We start from the raw sequence: 26,937 nt of genomic DNA on the forward strand, positions 1-26,937 counted from the left end.
CAGCAAATTGTCCCCAAGAGCTGAACTGACTTTGTTAGACTAAAGCAGCAGAAAGCCCACCAAAAAAACCCCAACACCACTTTTACTAACATGCTTAAATTGAATATATGTTAGTCCTGTTCACAGCTACAAAAATGTGTGAATTCAACATATAGATGGGGAATGCTTCATGTCCCCATTCTCATTCTCAACCACCATTCATTCATTGGCTCAGTACACACTGGTGGGGATCTTGCTTTTGGCAGTGTTACCAAAACATTTGCAAAACCATAATACTCCTTTCCTCTGCTTCCCCACGCCCCCACCCCAACTTTTCTTAACTATTGGGTTCAGTTTACCCCTAAATCCTGGGGTGAAATCTGGGACTCAGTTTCCTGTGGAAAAGTCTTTGATTGGGGTGAGTGTGACTGTGTGTGAGTGTGACTGTGCACAAGCAGGTCAATAAGAAAAACAGAAGTGTTGATGGTGTATAAACATATGAGGTGACTGTAGGAGGTGGTATCTTAGTTTCAGAGCCAGGAGAGTGCATGTGTGCAAGTGTGTGTGCGTGCGTGAAAGTGTCTGTGTGTGTTTGAGGAGTGTATGATTATACTGGCGCAATAGCACCACCATAAGTTAAGATGGAGAGTTTTTTCAATATTCCACCATTATAAGCCCTGAACATTCTATTGCTTATAAAATCAAAACCATTTGTCTGATCTGTCTGGTCATACGTTCACTAGGTGACAAGAAACACCTCCCCTACAAATTTGGTGAGGATCCATTGGGAAATTGCTTAGATCGAACAGTTTAAGGTTTTTCTCTTTTGAACAGGGGTTTAAAGGGTTGGTGACATTTTTTCGGACTGAGGAAGTGCCGAATGATTTTCCATTTACATAGTTTCAGCTTTTAGACTGCATGCCGGAAAAGTGCCTTTTGTAGATTCCCGTTGGACCCAATTGTTTGTTATTTTACAATTGATCCTCAAAGTTGGGTTTTACAAGGCACAAAAATGCCTTTTAGTGCTAACAGTAGGTTACTGTTACTGTTACAAGATAGAGGTTACAGCGCCCACAGCGCTGCCCACAATAAACATGGTGGCTGACTAGCTTCCCCAACTTTGCCCTGACCCTACTGCTTCCTGCAGCACTCCTGCCTGCTGCTCCCACCCTCTACTCCATTCTGCTGACCTGCTGCTCTAACCCTTTCTTGAACCTGCTGCTGTACTCCCGCCCACTACTCACCCTGGTCCTGGCAAGCTGGCAAAGCTGTATGGACTTTGTACAGTCTGGTATATGATGGCTTTAGAATTGAGGCTCCTTGCAACCACACTTTGCCTTGATCAGAGATGCATCAGGCAAAAATACATCAGGGGCACCTCTAGGAAGTGATTAGGGCAACTGCACCTGTTAAATATCTGCCTGGATGCATCCCTCCCCAGCTCAATGTCCAGCTGAAAGACCAAGGCAAAGAGTAGGTTTTAACCTTTAAAAACACCTTGCCCCATACGTCTCAACCCGAACCTTAAGATCTTCTTCAGAGGCCCTCCTCCGGATGTCCCTGACAAACGAGGTGAGGCAGGTGGCTACCAGGTGGAAGATCTTCTCAGTAGTTGCATCCCATTTATGAAATGCCTCTCCAGTGAGGTTTGCCTGGCTTCATCACTTTGTACTTTTAGACGCCAGGTAAAGACTTTTTTGTTCAACCATGCCTTTTAAATTTGGATTTTCAGATTTGTTCTGATTTTTAAACTAATTTTAAAATGAGTTTTTAAGCTGCCTTGTCTTGAATTTTGTATTTTCTTTTCACCTTTTTTGTCTGTTATGATTTAATATGTTATGTGTTTTTATTGCATGTTTTAATCCTCTGCTGTGAGCTGCCCAGAGAACAATTTGTTATGGGGTGGCTAACAAATAAAGTTTATCATTATTATTATTGACTATTCTTCCCAAGAGTCAAGACTGAAAATGTCCCATTTTAATGAAAGGCAACTCTCTATTAAATTATTATCTGCAAGTCAATAATGATTCAGCATGAGAATAGACATACAACACAGATTTTTGCTATTCAGAACTACAGTGCAAGTTTCCCCATCAGTCCCTGGAATAAAAGACAAAAGCTCAGACTTAAGGTTCATAACACATACAGTGGCATGTGACTGCAGTAACTACTGACCTTTAAGCCAGGACGACCTCTGTAGCCATTGGGACCCTAGATGGAAGAAGGAGGAGGGAAAACAGCTATGATATCCCAAACTGAGACAAGTTTTTTAAATTGCTATTGTAAACCTTTATTTTATTTGAAATATTTAAATTCTACCCCCTGTGTATCAATGGAGAGTTTAGTTAGCAGTTCCAGCTTCAGCAATGGGGGTATCCACAGCCTCCACTTTCTTAGAGACTATTTTATTATCAGCCATCTCTTTCAAAGGAAGCCCCATTAAAGAGTCCAAATAGGCTTGCCACCTCACAAGGAATCTGACTCGATAAATTAAATATAACAAAACAAAGTTTTACTACAGATCTAACTTTCTAGTCTTGGAGCCAAATTTGCTTAATGCTTAGGTTGGGTTTAAAAAAGAGAGAGAGAAGGGCAGAGGAGAGACCTGGAAGAAGAGAAGAGTTTGTCTCTTGTAAACTCAGTTACAGCATTTGCTATACTGCTTTTAAAGCCGCTCTTACATTTTCACCCTCCTCTCCTGGTTCTCCTCGAATGCCATCCGGTCCTGGTTCTCCCTGCAAAGCCATAGCAAGATTTCAAGATTAATACTAGAATATGGAAAAACACAAATGTAGGCACATGATGTCTACAACACACACACCCATCCAACACTCATTGAGCGGGTTCTCATGGTTACAAGAATCATGGTTGAATGCTGGTTACCTACATTGGCATAAGCGTGTGTACCTGTGTCATATTAGGAACCTTGGTTTCCATCCTGGGGCAAAAACCAGCATTGAGCACTTAGGATCTGAGGGTGGATGATCTTAGGACAGTCCAAACCTCAACCCACTGATCTTGTGAACCCACACCTCTCACTTACCCTGTTATCCTGCTTGGCTGCCTGTCCCCCTCCTTGCTGGGGTGACCCCAGATCAGCCAGGTTGTGACCTAGCCAAGCAGTGGGTGGCAAAAAAGGAGTAGAGGTGCATTTTGCTTGCTTGGATGCCACCCCCACCTCCCTTGGGAGGTTTCAAAGCACTGGTCCCACAGGCATCCAAAAGCACTCAAGGTGCTGCATCCACTCACGGTGCCTTCAGGGACAATGGGATTAGGACTGGTGATGTCATGAGCCCAAGATTGACTGAAGGCTGCTGAGATCTAGGCCCTTGGAGGACCAGTCAAGCAGGGGCAGCCTGGCCTGAGGAAGTGTGTCTGGGGGTGGTGGTGTTGATGGGCTCCAGCAAGGATGGCAATCATCTGCTCTGACTCACATCTCATCTTGGCTTGAGCCTGCCTGCCTCCCAAGGATCCTGTGATCAAGCCCATTATGTGACATGGCTTCTTTAGCAGCTTCATTGAAACTAACTGCATCAAAATATATGAGTTACTTCATCTTAAGGAGTCAAACATCAGAAACTTTTCTAGTTTCAAATTCTTAGTCTGTTGCCAAATGTGTCTTGGTCATTATGTCTTCAACTGATTCGGTCAGTCAGCCAGAATCCACAACCATCGATAGAACATACTGTCCACTCCTTTAGCAATCAGGGTCTGGTTGCAACCTGTGTCACATGGATCCAAGTTCCCATAACTTCAGTGTCTCTTTATGTTTCTGATGCACAGATCTGAGTCCCAAAATAAATAGTGATAAACATTCTTAACTAATACATAGGTTTCTGTCCAGCCACAAAATGCCAACAACAATACATATTTCTCTTTTCATAAACTTCTTTGTTTGTCCTTAATTATTTCTACATGCTTGGATACCTGCATCCCTGTTTTCCCTCTTTGACCGGGAGGACCAACGGCATTGTTATCAATCCCAGGAACCCCCTGCAACAAATATACAAAGCATGTTCAGACCTCTGCTTTGCTAACACAGTCGAAAAAGTGGTTCACAGAAATAAGGTCACAAAATGCATTTTAGTTTAAATGTAGTCTAAGTGTAGTCCCTCATTTTTTCCATGCAGCAAAGGATGGAAATAACCTTGAATGAATTCAAGCATGCAACAGAGTGGGTGGCTTGATGAATGGAGGTATAGGCCCCATTCACAAGTAATGCTAAACCATAGTTGAATAAGGCAAAAGATTTAATTCGTGTATGTCTGAATGCATTAAACCATGGTTTCTCAGCAAAAGCAACCTGTAGTTTCACCCGCCAAACTCCAATTTGAACCTTCTGTTTGTAGTGAGTTTCATTGCTCCAGCCAGAGGTTTTAAGGTACAAACCAAAACTAGCAATAAACTGTGTGCAAACAGCAAATATATATAAAAATGCAAATTCAGAAATTAAATAATTATATATTTGTATATGTATGTGTCCTAAATTATTTAAATAATTCTTTAAATAAACATACATATTTCAAAGGAACACTAAAAAATGTCCAAAGTTGCCAAGAGCACAGAATAATGAAGATGGTAAAAGTATACCAATCTTGCTAAATCAGTATGAAGGTCTGTGATGTTACAACAGAACAGCAAAACAAGTTCACTATTTCCCAAAGTATAGATGTTGACAAAGAGAAATGCTGACAAAGAGAAACGTGCTGTAATGATTATCCATTCTGTTATCTGGAGCTTGTAAGGATAATAATTCTTTCACTTGTGGGTCCTTAGCATAGAGAAATGTGTTGTAATAATAGTCCATTCTGTTATCTGTTAGTGGACTGGCCCTCTCATGAGGACTAATCCCCAGCTGGCAAGCTGATGTGGGGGCAGGAGTGTGGTTGCATGTCCCTGGAGTTCTTTGCCAGGGTCAGCCATTGCAAGCGCATCTTTGGTCACAGTGGACAGTATCTCAGAATCCTTTGCCCTACCTCATATACACATTCTCCTCGTGATCCCTTCCTAGAGTAACAGAAAAATACTGCCCCTCAGCATTCCCCCCCCCCAACCATTGCCAGCAATCGTGCTTGTGCAAGACTGATTTGGTGCAGAACTCTACCGAGGGCAGCGGTGCAACTGCTGTCAGAAGAAGGGCTTGCATGGAACTTAAAGGGATTAAAATGCCCTTTCCCTGCCGAGGGCGAGTGGTCCATTCATTCCAAAAAGGCACGATTGCACTCGGCATTGCCCCTTGAAGATAGGGGCCAATGGGTGTCACCCTGCAGACATTCCGAAGCCTTAGAAACATAGGAAGTTGCCATATACCAAGTCAGACCATTGATCCATCTAGCTAAGTACTGTCTACACAGTCTGGCAGCAGCTTCTCCAAGGCTGCAGGCAGGAGTCTCTCTCAGCCCTATCTTGGAGATGCCAGGAAAGGAACTTGGAGCCTAGATGCTCTTCCCAGAGTGGCTCCATCCCCTAAGGAGAATATCTTACAGTGCTCATGCATGTAGTCTCCCATTCATACGCAACCAGGACAGACCATGCTTAGCAAAGGGGACCATTCATGCTTGCCACCACAAGACCAGCTCTCCTCCACAGTCTGGCAATGCAAGCCCCACGGAACTGGCTGGGATGCGGACTCGGCAGACCAGTAAGAGGGAGTGGCTCCATTACCCTGAAGCCAGAGGTTGCCAGGCAGCCGCTGGATTTATGTCTGCGATGCGATTCACAGTTACAAAAATTAACCTCTGGTTCATCTACCCGCAGTATGCCCTTACATGCGAATGGGGCCATATTTTCAAAGATGAAAAAGCAAGTAGTCACAGATCTTGAGAGATATTTCGCACAGAATAATTTTTCACTCTTTTTGTCTTTAAAAAAACAACAACAACAACTGCATTTTGGCGTAAGAGTGCCAGATGCTAGTGTCCAGTTTCTTGTAACCTCCAGCAATGGACTAAGTAAAATGCTCTCCTAACAGCATAGGCCTGCCATATGCAGCATGTGTGAACTGTTTTGCTTAAATTGTTGGTTAATTTTGTATTTTTGTTGTTAAAGTGGTATATAAATATTTTGTTGTTGTAGTAGTAATAGTAATAGTTCAGTTCAAGGTTTATTACAGTCTATGACCAGCACAACAAGGAAATAGAATAGAACATATAACAGTTATAAAAACATAATACCACTTATATCACAATACCCTAGGGTATATTACTGAAACCACCAAAAGCCTCCCAATCTTAAGGAGGGAGTTAATTACTAAAACTCAAAAATTTATAAATAAGACAGAGTGAATATACGATTGAAATAAAAGCATAAATAATAATTTAAAAGATAAGAGGTCAACAGTCTCAAAACCCACCAACTATACTATAACTAAAAAGCTATAGGGCAGCAGTGGATGAATTAATTAACTTTCCTTAACAGCAACAACATTGATAATAAAATTCAGCCATCCCAGGTCCTTGGGAAGGACTTGATGTCTGGATAAAACAAACCAGTAAATAACACCTGTCTGACTGTGTAAATAAATAATAATTAATAATAATAAAATTGAAATTGAAAGGCCAAAATAATCCCAGTGGTAACTGGCACCCTAGGTGCAATTCCAAAAGACCTTGAAGAGCACCTCAACACCATAGGGGCCACAGAAGTCACCATCAGCCAATTACAAAAAGCAGCTTTATTGGGAACAGCCTATATTCTGCGACAATATCTATAATATTAACAGCAACAACATTGACAATAAAATTCTGGCATCGCAGGTCCTTGGGAAGGACTCGATGTGTGGATAAAACAAACCAGTCATAACACCAGTCTGACTGTGTAAACAAGAAATAATATCTGCCACACAATACACCAGATATAACTGTAGTTGAGAAGAAAGAAAAACAAGTTAAAATAATTGACAAAGCAATACCAGGGGATAGCAGAATAGAAGAAAAAGAAATAGAAAAAAATCACCAAATACAAAGATCTACAAATTGAAATGGAAAGGCTGTGGCAGAAGAAGACCAAAATAATCCCAGTGGTAACTGCTGCCCTAGATGCAATTCCAAAAGACCTTGAAGAGCACCTCAACACCATAGGGGCCACAGAAATCACCATCAGCCAATTACAAAAAGCAGCTTTATTGGGAACAGCCTATATTCTGCGACGATATCTATAATAATAATAATAGCAACAATATTGATAATAAAATTCAGCCATCCCAGGTTCTTGGGAAGGACTCGATGTCTGGATAAAACAAACCGGTCAATAACACCTGTCTGACTGTGTAAACAATAATAATAATATCAATGACAACTTATTTATTGGTCTCTCCCAAACAATTGTTTTCTGGGTGGCTCACAAACAAAAAACAATGGAATAAAACATACAATTAAAAGCAAATTAATGAATACAATTAAAAGCAAATTAAAAACAAAAAGCCACAATAAAATACAAAAACATCTTTGAAAACATAATTATATGTGTACATGCCACAAACATTTTGCTTGCTGGCTGTGCTCTTAAGTACAGTTAGGATCAGTGCTCCTCTAGGACACTGGGAAGGGTGGGGCTGATAAGCTATCTGCATAAAGCCCTAGTTGCTGCCTGGAAGTTGCTAGTGCAATAGAAAGGGCCCAGTTATGCAGTCCATCTGATGATGTATGAAAAATGTTTCTTTCCGCCATGCCCTTAACCACAGTTCCATCGGCACTGGCATTCTAGGACATAATATAGTAAATATGGGCATGGCGAGAAGCACAGAAACCACTTCTGATCAGTGACATTCTCTTTAGTAAAAATTAACAGGCACCATTACTCACAGCGTCTCCTCTTAAGCCAGGCTCCCCACGCTCGCCTGGCTCTCCTCCAGAGCCTTTTCTACCCTTCAGCCATGAAGAAAAGACAAGCAGCAGTTAAGATATTGTGCATTGCCTTGCATTATCTAATATCAATCTTTACATCCTCAATCTCATCCAGGATTATTAAGGCCAATGACCATAATCCAATAGCATTAAGCACATTTATGCTCACTGATTTCAGTCAGGACCTGCTAGTCTCAAGAGTTTGAATCAGATGAAACCTTCTCCTCAGAGAAGGACTCCACCATGGGCCCCAGCATGAAACCAGAAGTCAGGGGGAGAGAGGCCACTCTAAGGGAGTCCTGGGTCCCTACTCCGGCAGAATATCTACCTAGGATACCTGCAGAATGGGGGAATCAATACAGGAACAAAGGAACATAGGAAGCTGCCGTACACTGAGACAGACCATTGGTTCATCTAGCTCAGTATTGTCTTCACAGACTTGCAACGGCTTCTCCAGGTTGCAGGCAGGAATTTCTCTCAACCCTATCTTGGAGAAGCCAGAGAGGGAACTTGAAACCGTCTGCTCTTCCCAGAGTGGCTCTATCCCCTAAGGGAAATATCTTACAGTGCTCACACTTCTAGTCTCCCTTTCATATGCAACCAGGGCAGACCCTGCTTAGCTAAGGGGACAAGTCATGCTTGCTACCACAAGACCAGCTCTCCTCTCCTATAATAAAGCAAATATAAGTCCAAATGGCTTTATTTCCTCCCCAGCACTGGACACCCGCTGCCCGAGTTATCAGCAGGACCTCAGAAACAGAGATTGTAGTGATCCAGGCCCCTCTACTATACTGGGAAAGATAGAGCAGCCAGCTGTCTACCTAAACCCCTAGTTACCACCCAGAAGCTGCCAATGCAACTTCCAGTGTTGCATGGACCAGCTCCTCACTGTAGCTGCATTCGGGTAACTTCAATGCTCCTCAACAGTTGGCCCTCTGAGTTTATATTAACCTTGCTGACACTACTGGATAGGTCCTCTGCCTTGACCAGAAAAACAAAAACAGGCAAACATGTTTGACTCTTGCTGGACTGTGGCATCATTTACTACCTTCAGAGAAATGCTGATCACCACCAGCTGGCCCTTACATAGACATAGCTATCAATTTCAAATATTAATTGTTTAGCAATTCATGGCAGTTTCCAAAAAAGTCAGAGATGTTGGCCTTAAAGATTATACAGATTACAGTGGTTTCCACCAACTGAGTGTTACCCTTCGTCCCATGCTGCCCTTTCGTCCAGATGATCCAGGAGATCCTCGTTCTCCCTAAACCCACCAAAAGAGGGAGGAAATTAACATGCTTTCCAATAAAGAAACTCATCTTAGTAATCTATTTTGTAGAAAATGTTTCTCACAGAAGTCCATCTTAACTAGAGTCTCGTGTCTTTCAGGAGACATAAGCTCTATTCAGACATTAGGGTTGTTCTCATGACCATCAATTTCAGGGTAGGAGGCAGTAAATTCAGGCTCGTGTGGAGCCACAGGAATCAGACAGCAGCATTTTCAAACCTGGGTGACCCAGATTCTCTATGCTGCTCTAAACTGATGTAGGAGGAAAAGAGTCCTCTCTCCTACCTTTCTCCCCTAACTGTGTGGGTGCACGCAGCCTTTTCATTCGGCAGAATGCCATGCCACCTATCCCTGCACAGATACCATAGAGTTCCATGGCCAGAGCAGTCAGCAGGGATCAGACACTACCATCATGGGTTTTTAACAAGCGTCTTATGCTGTGGTGCATGCTGGGAAGGCAGGTACATGTTTGGAGGATCATCCATAGAGGACTGGAGCTTGCAGCTCCTGATTTCAAGGAAGTCACTGACAGAGACTTGCTCATCTGGGTGCTGGGTTTGCAAACCAATACAGAGGTTCTGGTCACCTGAGAGTCATGAGGTAGGAATGCTTCTGCCTTTCTACCCACCCTCAGATTTTCATATGGACATACCTATTATGTTGCACATGCATACAGATGTCTGTACACTTGTACTCTCTATGTGAATCTGCATCCATTGTTTTAACTTTTTATATGTGTTTTAATTGTTTTATGTTAACCGCCCAGAGACGAAAGTTTGGGTGGTATATAAATGTGATGAATAAATAACTAAAATAAATAAATAAGAGCGAAACTGGGTACAGACCCTCTCGAATGCAGAGTACAGATAGGAAGTGTACTATATTGTACATGTGTTAAATGTAACATGAGAATAACTTTACAGGCATACAGATATGTACGTGCATTCACTGTAAACAGATTATACATGTGTTGAACAGAATGTGTTAATAGGACTAAAGACAGATTTCTGAAACATCTAGACAATTTGCATAAGTTTGCTATTCTCTGAGTTTATTAAATTTTGAAACCATATTTGAGCAGATTGCTGAATCTATTTTAACTTTATAGCTCTTTTTTGTTTAATTTTCATTTTAAAAAAACACCATAGGTTTATTTTAACCATCTCAGGGTATACATGAAATAAAATAAAATAAAATAATCCTTCTCCTCCTCCACCACCACCACCATTATTTCTGGTTCAGTGATACCTCTTGTCCATTAATGCCATCAAGCCCGTCATCACCATCCTCACCCTGTTGAAACAATTTAGAAATATGCATTATACAAAGCTCTTTGAAGTACCTTTATAAATACTGTTTCTAGCACATTTTGCTGCTATAAAAATAACAATAAATAATAAATATAAAGTGAAACATTTAGGAATATACTTTTAAGAGCAGTGTTTATTTCTTTCCACATTTTAAACAGTTACATACCTTGTTTCCTCGATATCCCTTTACTCCCTGAAATTTAAGAGAGAAACGGTGTGTGAGAGAGATGCCAGAAAAAAACCATTCAGAAACTCTGCAGCAAAATCCAAACGTACGGCCAGTTTAGTCATGGAGCAAGGGTTGAATTCTGGCTTTACACAGGCATTTCCTTCCCTTCACTAGCAAGGGAAGGATGAATTCTACTTCCAATCCTGGCTTAGGACGAATCAGAATCTTTTGTTATTTCTGAGCTGAGCAAGACAGTATTTCAAAATAAACCAGGATCTGAAACTGGGATATGGGCTTAGATACAAAGTGAAGAAGAATCTTTCTGAAAGGGTTGTGCACGAACACAAAATTACGATTCAGTTCAAATTTGGATCAAATTCAAACTGAACCACCTGCCCCCAAACTGGTTCAGTCAAACTGACCAGCCAGTCTGGTGGGCTATCCTTGTAAAGGGGAATCCAGTCGGAATTCCCCTTTACAAGCAAAGAGGTGGGGGGGATCCTTTTGTGTTCTAAGGGGCAGCCAGGGGGCGGCCGGAGAAATAGTCTAATTTTCTTACTGACCCAGTGGCAGCCACTGGCACTGCTGCCACTCACCCACATGGCACAGCCCAAGCTGCCAGAGGGGTGAGTGGTGGTGCCAGCGGCCACCACTGAACCAGTAAGAACATTAAACTACTTCTCTTGCTTACACACACCGCCGCAGTTGCCCTTTTGATCCCAAACTGGTCTGCAAGAACCGGGCTTGGTTCGGTTCTATCATGGACTGAACCACCTCCAATTCGGTTCACAATCGAGCTGCCAAACCAGGCAATTAAAGGAGAACTGGTTTCGGACTGAACGGTTCGTGCACATCCTTACTTTCTGAATTGATCAAAGGAAGCTAGAAATGAAAAATTAAGATGCAGGAGATGATGCTTTTGGTATAAAGACTGGGCCCACTGTCAACAGTAGCTCGCCCCACAGTGGCAACCTGGACGTGTTCTTGCCTTTCCCATCCCTTGTTGCTCCAGAGACCAAAAGGGGAGTTAACTAATCTTTCCACATGACAGAGTTCCTGCTTACTTTAATGCTGAGTTTCTTTTTTTTTCTTTTTTCTTTTTTGCATTTTAAATTTTTATTGGCTTTTACAATAGCTTACAATTAAGTAATGCTGAGTTTAATGCTGAGTTTCTGATGTGGGTCTACACCTTACAGAAGATAAGGGTGCATTGTATAGGAAACTTGGTGTGGCCAAGAGATAAACTGACAAAATAGGACAAAATGAGATGCTTTATTTTATTTTGTTAAATTACAATTACCTGCTACAAATGCACGGGGTAGATACAGAAATAAACACGATAATGCTTTGGATTGCATAAGGAACAGCGATGTTAAAAGGGAAATCGAGTTATTCTTATCATAAAGTCATTCAGAAATAGAGCTGCGTGCCTACACATGCAAGGAAGGGAAGGGGTCAAAGCAGTAGTCTTAGAACTGAGAACATGATGCTAATGCACGTAAAGGATACAGAGAGGGGAATCTTTACCTGTCCAAAATAAGTGTGAGGGAACCCAAGAAAGAAGATAAGGATGTATCCAGATCTAGAGTGTATGAAATCTTCTAGTGATATTTCCACACGATGTTGCTCGCTGCCAGTGAATACCATATACCAAATGTATGCTCTAGTTCTGGGGAGTAACTTGTGGGGAATAACTTGTGTATCATTCAAGGGATATAAGTATTTTAACAACTGTGCTAGGCACTTTTTCTTTCATTATGGATTTCCACCCATTCACCTAGACTCCTTGATAATTTTGTTTGCTAGTTTCTTTCAGTGGAAGCTGAACCTGCCTCCTTTATAATCCCACCTCAGAATTGCTACCCTTTTCTCGGCAAGCACAGCTAGATTGTTCAAGTATGGATCCATGAGTGCAAAGGCACATTAAGGGAAGCAGTCCTGAGCCCAAAATTCTTGGAAATGCATATATGTTAGGAGGACACAAAGATTAGTAGGGATGTGCAAAGTGTTTCAATGTTGAAACAGGCTGTTTGGAGTGTTTTGAGCTAGAAATAAAACAACCCTTCAAAACATATTGATGTTTCAAACACCATTTTGGAGGCCTGTTTTTCCCTTGCTGATTAGTTTTCTGGCACTGGCTTCCAACTGGCTTGCAATATGGGGGTTTTAGAGAAAGGTTAAAAAATTGTTTAAAATCTCCAGCTTGCCCATTTATTTTGTGATTTTTATTTTGTGCCACTTTGGTGTCCCTAGTTGCTACCCATGGGGAACAATGGGATGTTTCAAATTCCCCCATTGTTTCCTATGGCTGAAACACTCAAAACATTTCAAGTTTTGTTCTGTTGAAACTACGGGGTTGACTACTGTTTGGACTAAATGTTTCAGCCATTTGCATTTTGTTTCAAGCTCAAAACAAAATACAAAATCTGTTTCATGCACATCCCTAAAGATTAGTATCAAGACAGAGAAGGACAAAAAATGAAGCTAAATAAAACTTAGCAATGGTCTAAATGCACCCTGAGAAAATGACCCCATTCAACTTGCCCTGAGACCCCTTGCACCACGGCAGCCATCTTCTCCTTGTGTCCCATTCAGACCAGTTGGACCACGATCTCCCTAATGAACAGAGAGCGATATTAGAAGTAAGTAATTTAACATTGCCACTCTTTAAGGTTGCTAACTCTTGGCCTTGCAAGCTTTATATCTGATAGGCAGAAGCGGTTCCACTGCCATGATGTTTCCTACTAGGGCTGTCAAGGATGGTTTCTGGTTTCAGGCCTCTATGACACCCACACCCACACACAATCCAGCAGAGTCTGCCACCACCACACAATGGCACAGAGGTGGTCTCCAGAATCTGTAGTGGGCCCTTAGAACATAAGAACAGCCCTGCTGAATCAGGCCCAAAGCCCATCTAGTCCAGCATCCTGTTTCACACAGTGGCCCACCCTTATGGTGAGCCCTGAGCCCCCAGCAGCTGCCCAGTGGTGTTGGCCTTCAGCACTGAGTGTCTGCATGTCCTGAACCTTCCCCCGCCACACAGCTCTGAAAAGCAGAAGGTCTTTACTGAGTCAGAAGCTGTCACCCCTAACATAGATAAATTAGAAGTAAAGGACCACATCACAAGGCTTTCAAACACTAATAATATAGGCATCATTCATTCTTTCATTCAGCCTATTTCTATACCACCCCCAAACTTGTACCTCTGGATGGTTTACAATTAAAATCATTTAAACATTACAATCATTTAAAACCCAACGTTAAAAGTTTAAAAACATATAAATCTAATCAAAAGCCTGGATGAACAAATATATCTTCAGTGCCTTTTTAAAAGTTGCTGGAGAAGGGGAGGCTTTTATTTCAACAGGGAGCATGTTCCCAAGCCCAGGGGCAGCAATGGAGGAGGCCCATCTTCTCCACTGCCTATTGCTTCTCTGATATGTTAATAGGCCCAATTCAATTTATTGTATTAAACTTCCAAACTAACCTTCCAAATTCTAAACATTTGGAATCAGAATACTTCAAGACTGTCTACTTCTATATAAGCCTACCCATATGTTATGATCATCAGGGGATGCCTGCTCCATGTTCCACCCTCAGTGGACATGAGGTGGATGAGATATACTGGGGACAGATTTATCAATGGCAGTACCTGGGGTCTGGAAGATCGTGCCTCAGGAAATTCAGTTGACCTCTTCTCTTCCTGCTTTGGATCAATACTACATCGGGCACATTGTGGGGCAATTAAAATAATTCCAGACAAGGGCCCAGTGCCAGGGCTATGCTACAGGTCTAGTAGCAGCAGCAGCAGCAGCAGTAGTAGTAGTAGGCGGCAGCAATGGCCAGTGCTAAGAGGAGCACCACTCTTTCTGCCCACAAATAGGAGTCCACTAATATAGGAAGGAGCCCCTTAGAAGGCACTTTGCCTAGGGCCCCTAAGGCATAGAGTATAACCCTGATTATGGATAGTCACCCTAGAGGTTCCATTCATGGGACCGAAGGGTGGGATAAATGTTTTAATATAAATAAATGGAATGCTTAAAAACCATACTTAATGCTGGTGACCAAAGACAGAACCAGGCACCTCATTTGGGCCATCAGGATATTGTTTCTGCACCATTCAGCTAAATCTTACTTACAGTTGCTCCTTCTTCACCATAGTAGCCTGGAAATCCTTTCATGCCCACACTTCCCTGAAAAAAATAACAATGAGGGGGAAAGACCATTTAACTCAATAAAGTTGTTTCTTACAAACAGAGCTCTCTCACCTGAGGTGAGGACTTTATGTGGTGAAACAAACCCCACCTTTCACAGACAACTGTTACACCCAAACTATTCTTTTCTTTTCTTTTTTTTAAATTGAAATGTATGTTATAGGCATGCATACTAAAGATAACATGAAATAACATATAATCTCAACTATATTAATATTTTGGGGTACAATTGAAAACCATCAATATTACAATACATTGCAGGACTAAATATAAAAGAACAAATTCAGAGAATTAGAAGACTAGAATAAGAGAGGTTCTGATAAATAGTTTTCTACCAACAAAATATGCCATGGTCTGAAGGAATGAAAAACATAAGAATATTGTACTCCAGAGGACTCAAAACTTATCTGTATTTGCAAGCAAAATTTATGTTTCAGAGAACGACCTACTGGCAGGACATAAGCTAAGGACAGAAAAATATTTTCTACTTATTATAGAAAAAATATTTTCAACTATTTTCTACTTTTCTGGTGTCTGGGTAAGAACATTTACAGATATGCTGCATGAACTGCTACAAATAGAAGTGACATTTGTTTGTTTTATATAACACCTTTCTTAAAATTATCCCAATCCACATTTTACTCTGAAAATAATTAAAGTTTCACAGATGTCTTTTCACCCTTGCTAGGTTATTATGTAACAAATGACTCCTTTCACCAAACTGCAGTAGACCCAAGGTTCCAGAACAGTTTACCCTTTGGCAGGGACACCTATTTGTGACCAATATGAGGGAAAGGAGGATAGGTGGAAATGGGAAGCATCACAGTTTGCAATTGTGCTGCTAGAAACGTGTTTCTGGACACATTTACCTCTAAGGATGCCTCTCCCCTTCACTGATCATCAGCTTAGTACTGGGTTGGGGCAGGGGAATAGACTACTAAAGCAGAATAATATGTTGCCTACTTCTCTAGGGTGAATGGGTTAAAAAAGGTGTTGAGTCCAGGAGGAGGACAGTATGAGTTTTGCCTTCCCACCTGCCCATTACTGCCAACTTAAGGATCACTTTTTTCCTTTGCTGTGGACTTTGGTTGTATAATGGATTTAATCCAGCCTTTGTCTCAAAGCAAGCTCACATAAGGGGAAGAAATATGCTGAGTCATCTTCTCTCTTGTTTTCATCCACAAAGGCCTTTAAACTTAAACTGTTCCTTTAGTAGCTCAATCGCTGCCACCACATCCACTTTTTAACAGAGTTTAAACACACACACACCCTGGTGTGGGCAAAATTCCAGGGAACTCTCCTTCCCTTTACCAATGGAAAAGAACAAAAAACCTTCCACATGCAGCCTACATGTGATGAAAAAATATGGTAGAGTTGCTGAGCAATCAAACTTGAGGTGTGTGTTGCACCAGAGCAAGCCCTCCTCCCAGCCCTCCTTCCCCGAGTTAAAAATCCACTCAAAGAGGCTAGTTATGTTTTGCAAAGGACAAAAAAAGAAAAATACTTTATTCAAAATACTACATACTGCTGCAGTCTGAGGCTCTCTCAACTTTTAGTTATAGGTAAAAGAAACACTCAGTAGTTGCAAGAATACTTCAAAAAGCATCCCAGTTGCAAGGAACAGGGATATAGGAAGCTTTAAAAGCACCTTTAAAGGTTACAGAGACTTTTGCAGTGCCCTGGATAGATAGTTGGGCACAGGCTCAGCATTTCTTAGCTTGTTACATTACAGATAAAACACAATAGAACAGTTGTAAGGATTTGCAAAGCACACAGAAGGAAAATAAGTTCCTGATGTGAACTAGCTAGCAAACTGTTCTCTAGGCTAAACTTCCCAAAGCCAAAAGCCCTGGCTTCCTTCCCCCTTGAACTCACCCCAAACTCCAGGAGAGAATTCAAGCTTCCTGCAATCCTGTCTCTCAAGGATCTGCAGATGTCCTTAAATGAGATAATTCTCCAGCTGTTGACCATGAGGCAGCAAAACTCCACTGCTCATCACTAAGCCTTCCGCCCGTCCTAGCTGCTTCTCTTTCTGCATCATGGTACTCTAGGTCCCACCCACCGTGTGCTGAGTGGTCGAGATGTGCATGGAACTGGCAGGGGTGGTTTGACGGCAGGGGAGTGCAGCTTTAAAGGTGGGGGAGGATGCACTTATCCCACCTGCCGCATTTCCCCCACCGGCGCTTGGTTCCTTTAGCATCCCCCGGGGCGGCAGCATACCTCCCTGCTGCCCCCTTCTCTCCATTTACTGGAAGTACCCAGAAGTAGTGAATGTGCCTGTGTGCAACGTGCACAAGCATGAACACATCACACTCGCGGGCATGAATGTCAAGCATGCGTGCACGATATGCACATGGGCACAGGCACATCCACTACTTCTGGAAAATGTAGTGAAGGTGGTGGCAGGGAGGTACACTGCTGCCCCAGGGGATGTTTAAGGAACCGAGCACCGGCAGGGGAAATGTGGCGAGGGGGGGTAAGTGCATCCTCCCCCACCCTTAAAGCTGCACCTCCTCTGCCACTGAACCGGCAAAATTGCAGAACTGGCCACCATTTGAACCAGTTTGGAGGCCCATAAAGGGCCAATTCACTCTTTACAGGAAAGAAGAGGCTGTTACTGCCTGACCGTTACAGGTTGGTTGTGGACTTTGGTTAATTGAGTTTTCTCATTCCGTCCCCTCAGCAGGCTGGCAAATCTGAGGTCTGGATTTTTGCATTCCCAACAGCAAAATGATGTGTCTGATTTGAACATAGGTTGGTAGGGTGGTTGGTTGGTAGGTTAGGAACATAGGAAGTCAGACCATTGGTCCATCTAGCTCAGTATTGTCTAGACAGACTGGCAGCGGCTTCTCTAAGGTTGCAGGCAGGAGTCTCTCTCAGCCCTATCTTGGAGATTCCAAGAAAGGAACTTGGTACCTTCTGCATTCAAGCATGCAGTTGCTCTTCCCAGAGCGGCTCCATCCCCCAAGAAGAATATCTTACAGTGCTCACGCATGTAGTCTCCCATTCATATGCAACCAGGACAGACCATGCTTAGCAAAGAGGACACATGCTTGCTACCACAAGACCAGCTCTCCTCCCTGAGTTGGATGAAGAGAATGTGTTGCTTTGAAGAATATCATATAAACTTTCATTAGGTATCCCTTAAGAGGTCATGGAGATTGAAGTGCACAAGTTAGATATCCATGGGGACCAAAGGCCGGCTACATCCTCAAGTTGGTGGCAAAAGAAAGCATGAAAGGCTCATGTCATCTACTATCTTAGGTTACTCTTCCCCATTTGCCTGGAAGAAGGGCTGGGTTGACTTCCCTTTTTCATGCCGAGTTATCAGCAACATTAGAGCAGCCCTCTCACTTTACACCAAACACTTAGCAGTTGTGAACAACAACATTGTGGCAACCTTTCAGCCTAGATTAATGTCTGGCAACCCATCCTCTTGCTCCTTTCTCTTTGTTGCTGCTGCAGTTTCTCACAGAAGATTGCAAAAATAATCAGACTCATTTTTTCCCCAAACTGAAAACATTAACAAGGAAAACTGACTGGCTGACACCCATGGAATACTTGGAAGGACAAAAGATTTATGTCCAACAGAGCTGGAGTTTTGATCCTTATTGCACACTTGCGGTTTGGAGGATTTCATGCATTTCTGTCCAATGCATTCAAACTTTATAAAGGGAACATGAGAAACCATAGAAAACTGGTTTGAGTCAGTTTTGTCTGTCCCTTATGCAAGTCTCTGGGTGGTTTACAACAAAACAATAAAAACAACAGATAAAAAGATTAAAGCAGTTCAACAATTTAAAATTTAAAAGAATAAAACTATTAAAACCACAATTATAAACAATATCTAATTAGAAGTCTGGGTGAACAAATGTGTCTTGACTGCCTTTGTAAAAGTTGTAAGAGGTGGGGAGGCTCTTAATTCAGCAGGAAGTGTGTTCCAAATGTATTGGAAGTGTATTTGAAATTACTGGAACACTAAGCATATCCTAAGCTAGTTATTCTTCTCAAATGAGTTGCTTTCAATGTCAGTGGCTACCATCCTAACACTCATGCATGCTTCTAGCATCAGCACGTTCACAGCATTAGACCCAACGCTTCTGAAGCAGGGGTACTCTTGCACAGAGCACAAATGCTTTCTGTGTTCTCCCTGTGCTCTGAAAGCACTCTGTTAAAGCTTGATCCTCGGAGAAGGGGGTATTAGACTGGTGCTCGGACAGCCCTTTACCCCATGCCACTTTCCTCATCTAAATCAATCCCCCTTCCCCACATGCCATGTGACTGGTTGCAAAAACATACGGATACTCCCCCCACCACACCTCATATAATTCAGTCATCAGCTTTTAGCCTCAACTCCAACCATTTTTAGAAGTATGATTTCATTCATTTAAGTGAATGAATATATACAAAGAGTGAAGTAATGACTTGGGGTTCTGCCCTGGGGCTAGCTGTGTAAGGCCTAATAAGGTCAATTTTATATTGGATAGGTGCATAGATAGGTTAGCCATATTGTATTAGAGAAATGCTTGAAGATATCCATGAAGATATCCTCTTCACGGTTCCATATACATACTCCCACCTCGGTGGAGTCCCATTCTCCCACATCACATTCGAATTCCCTCCAGAGCTTATACAGAGTGCAAAGTGAGTAACTTCCTGCTCACTGTTCAAGAAAGCCCCCACCTTCTCTCTCATCTAATCTTAGAGACCCAGCCTGTCAACTCAGGCAAACTTCCTCATTTTTCACTGAAAAGCATAGTCTAAAAAGTAAGAGTATGCTAACCACAAACTTCACGCTTGGAAAGTTTGGTGCTGCCCAGAGTCTGTACCTTTCGGTTCCCTTACGCACAGGCCAACTTTGACCAATAGTATTAAATGTCAAGGGGGACAGGTTAGCCGAGGGTCATGGATGGTCAGGACCCCTTCTTTGCCCAATCACTATTGATGCATAGGTGGGAAAGGTGAGGATACTTAAAACCCTAATTTGAGGATAGAAGGGGAGCTCCCTCCCTCAGGGAGGGTGGCTCAGGCACAGCACACTGGAGAAGGAAAGGCAGAAGTTGATACGATCAATCAATTTGATGGCACCTAGCATCTAGTAAAAAGAGGAACAAGTCGAGGTTCCCTTGGGGTATAGTATATTGTGACCGCAAGGGTCTGGCTGTCCTGTCAGTGTCTCAAGGCTGTTAGTTTTGTGACTGCTTTGTGTGAGAGAAGTAATTTTGCTGCATGCTGTATGCTGTGATTCATCTGAACATTGGTAAGAAAATAAATCTGTTTTGATTAAATATAACCCCCTCATTCTCCTCGTGTCTTCTTGAGTCTTGGGATTCTTGGCAGCCAGAACCTTCAGAAAGGACCCACACCCAGTATTGGTGTGAGAATTTTTGGAGCCCTCGTTTATTCCTGGTTGCAGGGATTTTGAGATGCCAAAAATCTCTTACAGCTGTAAAGGGAATATTGGAACAATAGGAAGATTAACAAAAGAAATTGCTTCTTGTTGCAATGCCCAGAATGTTTAGCTATTTCTACATGCATAATTTAATGACAATTTTAAATTATTTATTTATTTAATATACCGCCTGACTCCAAAGGCTTTAATCAGTTTGCAAAAATAAACACAATAAAAAGAAAATAAAACCAACTATTAAAACAGCAATTTTAAAATATTCAGATATTACAGCGATTTAAAAAAATTAAACATTCAGAGATTCCTAAAAGCCTGGCTAAAAAAATGTGACAAGGGCTCTTTTGAAGGCTGGTAAAACCACAAATGTCTACAGGTAGCACATTCCACAACCCAGGAGTGACTATTGAGAAGGCCCGCTCCCAAGTCACAGCCGGACAATACACAGCCGGACAATACAGAGACAGACCTCTCTCGATGACTTTAATGTGCAGTGAGGATCATGCAGAAGAAGGTGCTTCCCCAGGTTACCCGGTCCAAAGCTGTTTAGGGCTTTAAAGGTAATTACCAGCACTTTGTATTATGCCTGGAAACCTATTGGCAGCCAAATGTCTACAGGGAGACAGGCATAATATGGTCTCTCCGAGACACCTCGGACACCAATCTAGCCACTGCATTTTGAACCAACTGAAGTTTCCAAACCACATACAAAGGCAACCCCATGTAACCCCCCTGTCTGCAAGCTTCCCCATGCAGTAGTCAAGCCTAGAGGTTACCAGAGCGTGCCCCACAGTTCTGACATTATTATCTTCAAGGAACGGACACAGCTGTCATATCAACCAAAGTTGATAGAAAGCGCTCCAGGCCATAGCCTCAGCCTGAGAAACCAGAATGAGTCCTTGGTCCAGAGGTACTCCCAAGCTGCATATCTGTTCATTTGGGGGAATGCAAATGCAAACAAACCTAGTACAACCCTTAATTCATTGTTTCCCCAGATGGTAATCCTAGAGGCACAATTGTCGTTATTTCGTCCTGGATTAAAATTGAAAGCACGCTTCACAAACAAAAAGATGTGGGATTTTTTTCTTCATCATCTCTCACAACAGTGGGAAGCTACCCTCCTAAGAACTGTAATATTAAGTCCACCTAAATCTTGCTTTGTGATGCCTCATCCCCCGCTCTGCCCATTCATTCAGGGATCCGGGATAAGACTGTCCTTTCTGGCTAATGGTAATGGAACCAAGCAATGTCTGAAGGCACATGATGTAGCAACCTTAACCTCTTGTTAAGCAAGGTCTGGTCAGTGACTGGATGGGGACTGCTTAGGAACTCCAGGTATGATGGGTTGCATGATGGGGTGTGTGTGTTAGAAATGTAATAAATATGTACAAATAATGCTTCAGAGTCACCTGCGTCTATCAGCTGTAGAGTAGGTGGTGTCAGGGAATTCCCAGTGCATCCCATAGGAACATAGGAAGCTGCCTCCTACTGTGTCAGACCATTAGTCCATCCAGCTCAGTATTGTCTACACTGACTAGCAGAAGCTTCTTCAAGGTTTCAGGAAGGAGTCTCTCTCAGCCCTATCTTGGAGATGCCAGGGAGGAAACTTTGAAGCTTCTGCATGCAAGCATGCAGGTGCTCTTCCCAGATCAGCCCCATCCCCTAACGGGAACACCCTACAGTGTTCACATGTAGCCGCCCATTCAAATGCAAACCAGGGCAGACCCTGCTTAGCCAGCATCCCGACTCCTTCTATCAGGATTATGTCACTACTCTTACACTGGCAGAGGGAAGGGGAATCCATGGGGTCTCCCTGCTGTGAAAGATAAAGGGGTGGATGCATCCAACATGGTTTCATTCCCTCTTGTGGCACATGGTGAGGCCCAGCACACAGTTTGGGAATCACTGCCTTAACTAGCATAACCCGACTTTAACTTTACCTTGCTTCCAGCAGTTCCAGGAATACCCCGAAATCCATCTTGTCCAACACATTTGCACCAAACACAGCAGCATTCTCGTTCTGCAATAGCGTCCTGCAAAATAATGAATGACAATCATAATAATGTTCATATTTTGTGTGGAGGAGCCACAGTGTAGTGGAAGAGCACATACTTTGCGCACCAAAGCTCTCAGGTTCAGTCCCTGTTATCTCCATGGAGGGTTGGGAAAGGTCCCCATCCGAAGCTGCTGCCAGTTGGTGGAGAATAATGAGCTAGATGAGTCAATGGACTCAATAAAAGGCAGCTTCACAAAACTTACAATTTCTCTCCATAAGAGGCTTGGAAGTGCAGGGTCTCCAAAGTGCAAAGGCTGCATATATCTGAAACCTCTACCAAACTCAAGCTCCTGGAGTTCCTGATGTCTCTCAGTGTTTTCCAGGTCAATCATTAAAAGTGCATCAAGCCCTGAAAAAGAAAATGTATCAAACTGACTACCAAATTTCATTCCCTAAGAAGCGCAATGACCATAGATAATGTATTTTTGGCACAGCATTTATTTATTTCCACACATGTATAACCCATCTTTCCAGTTTTCAAGAAAGCTATAGATGGCATTTAGTAGATAAGAACAAACTGATCTGACAAATCAGTAAAATTAGGACAGATTCCCCTAGCTAATTGTTTCTTGCTATGCATCTTTTCTCTTTGCAAACGCTGTACACTGTTGTTTCTTTACTCTCGAGCTGAATTCAAAAAAGAGCTGATGTATCAAAAAAATTGTACTTTATTCTGGAGGGGCCTGCAGAGCCAACTCTGCTCTGCTGGGAGATTTTTTTCCATGGAATTAAAATTGAGGACACAGCTGTACAGAAAAAAACTATATTCTTTATTCCCAACATGTTACAAGGTTAACTTTTTCGAGGGATTAATTTGTAAACTTATCAAGGCAGTATAAAGTCATTCATCTCTGCCTGACACATGCTTTAAAAAGAAAAGTTTTTCTTGCATGTGCTTTACAGCTGATTTACTTCTTTTTTCTTGTGAATCTTTGTGGAATCCAAATATGTACACTCATCACATCTGATCCCCGAAGTTAGCCCAAGCAATGTGTTTTCGCATTTCCAGATATTCCTTGATTAACATTTCAGAATGCCACCATTCCACGGAATGTAACAGATGCCTCTTCTTTCTAAACCATCAAGCTACATGGTGATCATACATCTCACTTTTTACTTTTTTCTTGTTTCTTTTTTTGAAATTTTGATCTGGCAATTTTACCATTTACTGTTGCAAGAGGTTTTATCTGCATCCTTGCAATGTATGCACAATTGCTGGTATTTGTTAAATAGGATCTATATCAGGCCTTCTCAACTTCGGCCCTCCTGCAGATGTTGGCCTACAACTCCCATAATCCTTGGCTATTGGCTACTGTGGCTAGGGATTATGGGAGTTGTAGTCCAAAAACATCTGGGGGGCCTAAGTTGAGCAGGCCTGGTCTACATGGATGAAAACATGCTGGCCCACATGATGTGCAGCATTATAGCTTTATAACCTAGGGTTGTAGCTATAATTGAGTGGATGGGTTCAAAGAACCCAGTGCCCTCCCCAGCTCTTGAGGGCCCCCCAGCTCTACCCCTCACTATTTTCTTCATTATCTCCCTCACTCCAAGGGGCTGCTGAGCAGAGGGGTGGACATGGGCCCCCTCTCCCCTAGCTAGGCCCCTGTTCATAACACTGTACCCAGGGGCTGCTGCAGAGCCATGATTCTAGTAAGCCCCAATCCTGTGGAACTACAAGCAACGTTTCCACAGTTTCCCCCATTCATGACAGTGGGGAAAACCGTGGAAGCACTATTAGTGCAACCATCCATTCTTCCCAGAATCAGGGCTGCGTTCCGACTCCACAGCAGCCACAGAGTGCAGCCTTACAGAGGTATAATGCTGTGCATCATGTCAGCAAAGATCTCTTGATTATGAGAACTTAAAGGTTGGGGAAAATAAGCAAAGCAGACTCAAAGCAATAAAGCCATCCTTCATGGAGCCAAGCTCTATTCCGGTGTCTGCCCTGTGGGGAAATGAATTGTTTCTTGGGTACCAGGGGCAGGTCAATATACCTTTCACTCGAAGAAAGTCCACTGTTGTTTTGAGCGTTTCTATGCGATCATCTGGCCCATCTGTAAACACTAAGAGAACCTGTGAGGAAACAATAGTGGTGAGGATGGCATAAGTATATAGTTATATATGTATCCCACAGAAAATGATATTGAAAACAGAATATAAAAGTACATTGAAAACAGAATAATATATATATATACTGGGTGGCGGCAGCCGCCACCACCACCAAGTCTTTGCCTTTATGTCCTCCATTGCTGCTTTGTTCTACCCTCATTTTGCCTTCACCACCTTCACCGCTACCGCCACCTCCTTCTCCTCTTCTGGCTCCTATGTGCCCCTGCCACTGCCATCAGCCTGTGATGCAAAAGCCAGCTAGATTGGGTGGCTTTTGCATTGTAGGCTGGGCAAACTGGAGGACAGTTTCTTTCCTCTCCGCTAGTATCATCATAACTGGCAGCAGGGGCACTTGGGAGCCAGAGGAGGAGAAGGGGAGGCAGCAATGGTGGTAAGGGAGAAAAGAGGGCTGAGGGCAGGAGGTAGCAACAGTGGGGGGCACTGGTCCCTCTCATTTTTTTCATCTCTGTGAGGAATGAGTTTGTTCTGGGCAACCATATCAAGGTAGTGTGTGCGCACCTGCATTCAGAATGGGGCCTTCTTGATTCAACCTGAGTGGGATCTAAAATGAACTGAGTGGACATCAAAAAGTTTGTGAGTGTGAGCACGTGCACATGCCTTAGAGGGAACGGGGGGGTTCGGGGGGGCGGGTCCTGGGGAAGTTGGCTCAGGTTCTCCCAAACACCCTCAAACGCTGCTAGTTACACCCCTGGCTGCTGGTATGTAAATGAGGTCTCCTTGGCTTAACGGTTGGCATTTAGGAATGAGGGTCCAGAATTGCCCTTCCCACAGCAGCTCATATGCAAAAGTCAGGATCATATTCTTATTTAATATTTTTATTTTTAAAAACTTGTTTTCCAATGGGTTACAAATTCCCAGATGATGATTTAGTGTGCCTGGAACAAAACAAGGAATGACTCAAAGTTCATTGAAATGGATAGGTTCATAACCTGACCCCTTTGGCATCATGCAAAAATAAATTACCTTCACTTTAGCAGTGGCCAGGCTGAGCGATCTGTCCCAAAAGGACTGCAGGGAACCTATGTTCAAGTAAGTGTCCACCGTGGTTTGCACAGCCAAGAATTTCTGAATAATCTCTTCACTGTATGCTTCAAAGTCAGAGTCAAACAAGGACTGGCCATTTCCAGCAAACACTTGGTATCTAAACCTGATGTTGACGGGAGACTCAGCAGTGCAACTGATATTAATTGTGGAACCGATTCGCTGCAGGAGTACGGGCAGGTATGTCTGCATTTTCTTTACATTCATATGTAATGTCTGCCTCTCACGGTTGGAAATATCAACTCCTACAGAAATATCTATGTTGCAGTCTTAAAGAGAAACAAAAAAACACACCATTAAATTAGCAATGGCATGTAAAAATGAATAAAACCTGTCTCCCCAATCAACACTGAGAGGAGGAGTAACATGTTAAGAGTTCATAAACAAAAGATGTAATCATAGCACTTAGCAGACGTAAACTGCATAGCACATAGCAGACGTAAACTGTCTGCATGGCATCAATCACTTCAAAAACTCATTCTGAGGATATGGGGGACACTGCATGTAGCTGCCAGTAGGCTGAAATGCTGATGACCCCGTTTGTCTCACTTCCAGCTGCACTATCAACTGAAATATCAGCATTGATTCCTGCTGCTCTGGTGTAACAGGTGGACCAGATAGTCAAAAGGTACTTTAATATGTCAGAAGCTAGGACAAAAAAACAAAGGCAGCTTCAAATAGGGAACGGGGGGGGGGGTGCCCCTCGACAAGTAGTTTGGCCCTCATCTCCCCCCACCCATTTCTATTTCAGAAATCAAATATGTGGAACACAGCTCGCCCACCCAGAAATGCACTTTGCTCCTTCTGTGACACTTCTCAATTTTTATTTCTGGTGTTGCCACTGGCAAAAAGGGGTGGAACAACCAAGCACTGATATTGCTTTTGCAGGCATATCAAGGATGCTGGATTCAGGCCATTGATCAAACTAGGCTTCCGAAGAGACCAGTCAGCTCTAGGCCATAGAATTTAACAATAAAATAAATAGAACTGATCCCACAGAATGGTTGCGCATCAGCAGCGACATACTGAGAATCTGGCAGCATCTAAAAGCATAAATGGCCAGGTATAAAAGATTGACAATGAGTGTTGCCCATGTTCTGAGCTGTGGTACACTGTAAATAAGGGAAAGGTCTATCTTGGCCTCGCTCTGTATGGTATAAAAAGAAGCATATGGCATTGGCATATGGCATATGCCAGGGAAATTCCACAGGCAGTGATTCTGTGATGAATGGTGGTTTCAGGAAACCATGAAAAAAAATAATACCAGAAAAATGCTGAAGAGCAAGGAGTGATGAACATCAAATGAAGCCCAACTCCTGCATTCCCATGCATTAGGTGAGGAGAAAATGCTGCTAAGTAACAGACATGTATTGCTACATCTTCATGTTCTCGTATCACTGAAAAGGGCATAGTCTTTTTCTCAGTGAAGACACTACAGTGTAAGACCAGCTATCGAGCCCTTTTCAGAATAAATGCACATAGGCGGAGATGGCAGC

General features: G+C 42.7%; 1 protein-coding gene across 4 annotated transcripts in view; it reads right to left on the bottom strand.

Annotated features, from left to right (window-relative positions):
• LOC128331672 (collagen alpha-6(VI) chain-like) overlaps positions 1-26,937 on the bottom strand; it is a 130,595-nt gene that overhangs the window by 47,343 nt on the left and 56,315 nt on the right. For all 4 annotated transcript variants that reach the window (XM_053265375.1, XM_053265374.1, XM_053265373.1 and 1 more), the window contains 13 exons: positions 25,364-25,710; positions 24,265-24,343; positions 22,471-22,616; positions 22,152-22,244; positions 14,730-14,783; positions 13,135-13,206; positions 10,588-10,614; positions 10,360-10,404; positions 9,034-9,087; positions 7,782-7,844; positions 3,907-3,972; positions 2,661-2,714; positions 2,155-2,190 (listed from right to left, as the gene is read on the bottom strand). In XM_053265375.1, coding sequence (XP_053121350.1) covers positions 2,155-2,190; positions 2,661-2,714; positions 3,907-3,972; positions 7,782-7,844; positions 9,034-9,087; positions 10,360-10,404; positions 10,588-10,614; positions 13,135-13,206; positions 14,730-14,783; positions 22,152-22,244; positions 22,471-22,616; positions 24,265-24,343; positions 25,364-25,710 — 1,136 coding nt within the window. The remainder of the gene's footprint in view (positions 1-2,154; positions 2,191-2,660; positions 2,715-3,906; positions 3,973-7,781; positions 7,845-9,033; positions 9,088-10,359; positions 10,405-10,587; positions 10,615-13,134; positions 13,207-14,729; positions 14,784-22,151; positions 22,245-22,470; positions 22,617-24,264; positions 24,344-25,363; positions 25,711-26,937) is intronic.

This window comes from Hemicordylus capensis, chromosome 6 (genome assembly GCF_027244095.1).
Source record: "Hemicordylus capensis ecotype Gifberg chromosome 6, rHemCap1.1.pri, whole genome shotgun sequence".
NCBI lineage: Eukaryota > Metazoa > Chordata > Lepidosauria > Squamata > Cordylidae > Hemicordylus > Hemicordylus capensis.